The 6,000-nt window shown below is 43.3% G+C and overlaps 1 protein-coding gene across 1 annotated transcript in view; it reads left to right on the forward strand.

Moving 5' to 3' along the window:
• Positions 1 to 1,999, forward strand: part of fbxo38 (F-box protein 38) — a 39,744-nt gene extending 37,745 nt beyond the window's left edge. The window contains exons 18-21 of the mRNA XM_080465448.1: positions 175 to 320; positions 470 to 573; positions 860 to 973; positions 1,369 to 1,999. Coding sequence (XP_080321574.1) covers positions 175 to 320; positions 470 to 573; positions 860 to 973; positions 1,369 to 1,547 — 543 coding nt within the window. The 3' untranslated portion in view covers positions 1,548 to 1,999. The remainder of the gene's footprint in view (positions 1 to 174; positions 321 to 469; positions 574 to 859; positions 974 to 1,368) is intronic.
• Positions 2,000 to 6,000: the final 4,001 nt, after the last annotated feature.

Here is a 6,000-nt window from a genome sequence, read left to right on the forward strand (position 1 = left end):
CTTTTCCTTCCTCTCCCTCCCTTCTTCTCTCTCCCTCCTTCTTCCCTCCTCTCGCTCCCTCCTCCTTTCCTTCTTCTCTCTCCCTCCTTCTTCCCTCCTCTCGCTCCCTCCTCCTTTCCTTCTTCTCTCTCCCTCCTTCCCTCCCTCTCTGAATCACTGTTGTTTTTGCTGCAGATTGACTCGGTGGCGTTGGAGCGGCAGCTCTTCCAGGGACCGTACCCTTACCACATCGCCATCGTTCACGAGTTCAGCAACCCTCCAAACATCCGCAACAAGGTGCGCATCCGCAGCTGGATGGACACCATCGCCAACATCAGCCAGTGAGTCACTCCGTTAACCTTATTATCATCTATATCGATGAGTTCATACATTCAGCATCCTCTCTAATGTGGACAGACTCCACCCTTTTCTCCACCCGTTGGCCTGAAAAGCTCTTCATACAGAAACTGTGTTTCCCACTTCCTCCCAGAGAACTGATCAAGTATGAGTTCTTCCCTGAGGCCACCCGGACTGAGGACGATGTGAGAAAGTATCCCAGATACCCCTGGGGGAGAGACATCTACACCCTGGAGGGTAACCTGGCAACACCGTCACACTCCGCTGCATTTCACCTCCATTCGTCACATTGTTTGAACTGGAGAAGCACGTTTCTGTGCTCCAGGTCCAACATGTTCACCCCTACACACACACCATGTTCACCCCTACACACACACCATGTTCACCCCTACACACACACCATGTTCACCCCTACACACACACCGTGTTCACCTCTACACACACACCATCCTGTCTTTGGTATCACTACCGTCACCTGCTGTTGCCCTTTAAGAACCCTGTTTTGTCTTGTCTTGTCATGCAGGAGTGGTAGACGGAGCTCCCTACAGCATGATGACAGACTTCCCCTGGCTGAGGACTCTGAGAGCCGCTGACCCAAACAGCTACGCCCGCTACGACTTCGAGGACGATGAAAGCAGTGAGTCATGTGACTCCTCCACCTTACCGTGCTCTGTCAGCCTGAAGCAGCAGGTCATGTGACTGCTCCACCTTACTATGTTCTATCAGGCTGAAGCAGCAGGTCATGTGACTGCTCCACCTTGAGAAAACTCTACTCCCTCAACACTTGTAATCTTAATATGAATGTGATGTAGCTGAGCTCCTGGACCATCTCATGCTCATCATGTCTTCAGAGGCTCAAACACAAATAACACTGTTCATAACGTTCAACTGAATGTGAGGTTCATCCCTTCATTGCCTATTTTCTGCTTCTGATGGTTTGTAAACACACACACACACACACACACACACACACACACACACACCCCGTGACGACCAGCCTGTCTGAAGTGTTTGGTCTCTCCTGTGTTTCAGCCACCATCTACGCCCCGCGACGTAAAGGACAGCTGTCTGCAGACATCTGCATGGAGACCATCGGGGAGGAGATCTCGGAGCGCCGGCAGAGCAGGAGAGGCGTGTTCCAGAGGGTGGTGGTGCTCTTCCTCCATCACTGTGACACGCCTGGAGAGCCGGTGGAGGACGACTACATCTAAAACGAGCCAGCTTCCCACAGCGCCGTGTTCTTCTTCAGCAGTACGGGTGGACGTGGAGAAGCTCCTGACATCACCGGGCTTCACTCTGACATCACCGGGCTTCAGTCCAGTACCCCCAGGAGTGATAGTCCAGTACCCCCAGGAGTGATAGTCCAGTACTCCCAGGAGTGATAGTCCAGTACCCCCAGGAAGTGACAGTCCAGTACCCCCAGGAGGAGGAGTGGCTGTGTTCCTTTCTATTTTTTCAGTCTGTTCAGTTCCAGTTAAAAGGACCTCGGGCCTCGTTTGGTCGCCTCTGAAGGGAGTAAAGCCTCCTGCTGGCCTTGCCTGTACAGATGTGCACATGTACAGATGTGCACATGTCAGGGATGAAGATATGTTTGAATAGTGTTTATATGTTTATAAAGAACAAAACTATTTCACATACTGAAGAGTAAAACCAATGAAAAACCAACTGGCTGTCTGATGTGCCTTCTTGATGATCCACTCCTTTCACAACTGCAGCGCTTCCTGCGAGGTCAAAGGTCAATGCTTTCATGGTCATGTGACCAGCGGGAAACATTTACAGCTCAGTGATTCTTTCCTGTGTGTGAACATCAGGAACAGACTCGTACAGGCTGCTGACGGCTTTGAGGATGAAGGCAGGAATAGAAAAGGATAGATTAGTTAAAATAGAATACATTGTAATAGAATATATTAGTATAGAATAGAATAGATTAGCACAGAATATGTTGGCATAGAATAGTTTAGAATAGAATATATTAGAATCAAAAAGTTCAGAATAGTATAATAGATTATTATAGAATATGTTGGATTATAATAGAGTCGTTCAGAATAGATTAGAATGTGAAAATAGAGTATAAAAGATTAGACTATATTCCAATGGAATAAAATAGAATAGGAAATAGTACAATAGATTGAATAGAAATGTTCTTGTCACTTAAAGCCGTGATTAAAAAATATCAACAGCAGTAAATACACAGAAATAAAATACAAAACGTGAAAGAAAATATTTAGTATCAAAATATAACAAGGATGAGGGAAAACAAGTATTACCAACTTTCATGCCTGATATCTTTCACCAGGAGGGAGGGGGGAGAACGGGGGTCCAGGGTGGGTGGGCTCATTCTTCTGCAGAGAGCTGTAAATGTCTCTGTCTATATCAGTCGACTATAGTAACTCTATTATCAGTAGACCGAAGTAACTCTCTATTATCAGTAGACGTAAGTAACTCTATAATCAGTCGACTGTAGTAACTCCCTGTTATCAGTAGACAATAGTAACTCTATGATAACTAGATGATAGTAACTCTCTTATCAGTTGACTGGAGAAACTCTATTATCAGTAGACAGAAGTAACTCTATTATCAGTAGACCATAGTAACTCCTTATTATCAGTAGACTTAAGTAACTCTATAATCAGTCGACTGTAGTAACTCCCTGTTATCAGTAGACAATAGTAACTCTATGATCACTAGATGATAGTAACTCTCTTATCAGTTGACTGTAGAAACTCTATTATCAGTAGACAGCAGTAACTCTATTATCAGTAGACCATAGTAACTCCTTATTATCAGTAGACTTAAGTAACTCTATTATCAGTAGACTACTGTAACTCCCTGTTATCCGTAGACAATAGTAACTCTATTATCACTAGACGATAGTAACTCTCTTATCAGTTGACTGTAGAAACTCTATTATCAGTAGACAGAAGTAACTCTATTATCAGTAGACAGAAGTAACTCTATTATCAGTAGACGATAGTAACTCCCTGTTATCAGTCGACCATAGTAACTCTATTATCAGTAGACAGAAGTAACTCTATTATCAGTAGATTATAGTAACTCTCTATTATCAGTAGACTATAATAACTCTATTATCAGTAGACAGAAGTAACTCTCTATTATCAGTAGACTATAATAACTCTATTATCAGGGTGAAACAATAACTCCTTAAAAAGTCTTCAATTGGTTCAAAATGCTGCATTGAGTCCTGACAGGAACCAGCATCAGGGATCACATCACTGCAACATGAGCTTCTCTTCATTCGCTTCCTGTTAATCTAAAATATTCTAACCTATAAGGCTTTTAACAACCTGGGCCCGGTTGTTCAAAAGTCATTTATTGTTTAACCAGATGTTAAATACATTTAACCGACCGTTAACTTTAACAGCACTGTTTTCTTGTTGTTCAAAACTCCGGGTAACCAGGTGTTATCTTGACGTTAAAGTTAACGCACCTCCGGACCTCCACTAACTTTTTACCAGTGGTTAACTCACACCATGGCGTTCACTGGCAGCGCTGCGTTCATGATGCCATTTCAGCAATGGAAGGACAAGGTGAACCGTGGAATTAACTTTGATATAAGTCAATACTGATGAAGGGTTACGCCTTTATGGAGCCCCGGAGTGGCCATAGGACAAAAAAAAAAAAAAGAAATATATATAACACGTGGAAATTAGATAATAATTAGTAATCTCAAATTAATAACTCGAGACACCGAGTTACTATCTCGTTCCCTCGTATTATATTTTTTCACCAATGTCGCTTCCATCCCGTCATATTTGCTGCTCTGGAGCTTTAAAAGCCTCGTTTCCACGGAGCTCATTAGATCTTGGTGTTTTTGAACTAAACCATGTGAAATACAGACGTGTTAAACTCACCTTGGTCCAAAAAGAGAAGATCTAATTCTCATGTCTCTCCTCTTTATCATTAATAAATGAGTTTGGGTCTTATTTTTCAACATTTTTCAACATTTGGGCATTCCATAGTGAATCAAATACTTCTACATGGAGGAATGGAGGTGTAGAATGATAGGACGCTGCTCTACAGCCGTTTCCATAGCAACCTAGGTAAACACTCTGATTAAAGTTCTCTTTCACATGAAGCCATTAAAAGGCTCATTTCATGGCTAAAAACTCCAAGTTTTCATTTACAGTAGTATGTAGTTTGTTTAGTAGTGACTCATGAACCAAAAGTATTACTTCATTATAAAGAAGTTCTGTGGAGCGTCTCATAGCAGAGCGCCCCCTGCTGCCTCATACAGACCTCTCCCTTAATGAATCTCGCAGCCACAGATTAAATGATCTTGTTCCCTCGCTTTATTAATTTGAGGTAACGACTTATTATCTCCTTCCCACGCGTTCTCATTACTTGTCTCTATGGGCACTCAGTTCACTTTCTATATCGTTCAAATTAAAAAAAGAAGAGGCAACATGAAGCCTCGTCTGATCAACCAGCTCAGTTTTCTTGTTCCACTTTAATATCCTGGTAGCAGCGTAGTTTGTCATGTTTTATGGTCGTTTAATAGAGCTGACTGCGCTGCCTCCACCACAATGTTTAAGACAAAGCACGGAGACTTGAAAGTGGGTGGAGCCTTGGGCGGAGCTGCCTCAGGGACGCTAACCACTGTGTTAACCTCACAGTTAACTTTGACTGCGACGATAGCTAACGAGATGACTAACCATGTTATAAACAACGCATATTTGATGGTCGGTTAGCTAACGCCGGGTTAAGGATTTAACCAGCGGTTCGGGCTTAACCAGTGATATAATATAAATAACCGAGTTTTGAACAACCGGGCCCTGGTAGTCAAATATCTCCCCAGAAGAACACTTGGTTCTCAATCCTGCCCCCTGGAGGTTCCTAGGTTTTCTACCAGTAGAATGGAGGCGGAGCTTCCAGATCTCAGGCTCCTCCAATGAGGAAGCAGCTCCCTGGTTCAGTAGAAAGGCTGACATAGGGTACGTCCAAAAAGTCCCTTCTATCTCCTTATCTATGGACTTTACCTTAACCCCTAGATGATGTCACAGGGTTAAGGAAAGGTGGTAGGAAGCTTCCTAAAGGAGTTAGTGAAAGGTGTCAGGAGGCTTCCTAAAGGAGTTAGTGAAAGGTGTTAGGAGGCTTCCTAAAGGAGTTAGTAAAAGGTGTTAGGAGGCTTCCGAAAGGAGTTAGGAAAGGTGTTAGGAGGCTTCCTAAAGGAGTTAGTAAAAAGTGTTAGGAGGCTTCCTAAAGGAGTTAGTGAAAGGTGTTAGGAGGCTTCCTAAAGGAGTTAGTGAAAGGTGTTAGGAGGCTTCCTAAAGGAGTTAGTAAAAGGTGTTAGGAGGCTTCCGAAAGGAGTTAGGAAAGGTGTTAGGAGGCTTCCTAAAGGAGTTAGTAAAAAGTGTTAGGAGGCTTCCTAAAGGAGTTAGTGAAAGGTGTTAGGAGGCTTCCTAAAGGAGTTAGTGAAAGGTGTTAGGAGGCTTCCTGAAGGAGTTAGGAAAGGTGATCACGGTGGTGTGGCAGTAGGACAGCACTTTCACTTAGTGACGTCATAATTATGTGACGGCGGCTCAAGTTAGTGACGTCTGCCATGGTGGGGAAAGAACTACAAGTTTCTGAAAATGGACTACAAGAAGTTAATTTGGGTTCTAGATGATTTCAAGTTGTTCTAGGCAGATTATTGCTTTGGTAACT

Source organism: Lipophrys pholis (genome assembly GCF_963383615.2).
Source record: "Lipophrys pholis genome assembly, chromosome: 6".
NCBI lineage: Eukaryota > Metazoa > Chordata > Actinopteri > Blenniiformes > Blenniidae > Lipophrys > Lipophrys pholis.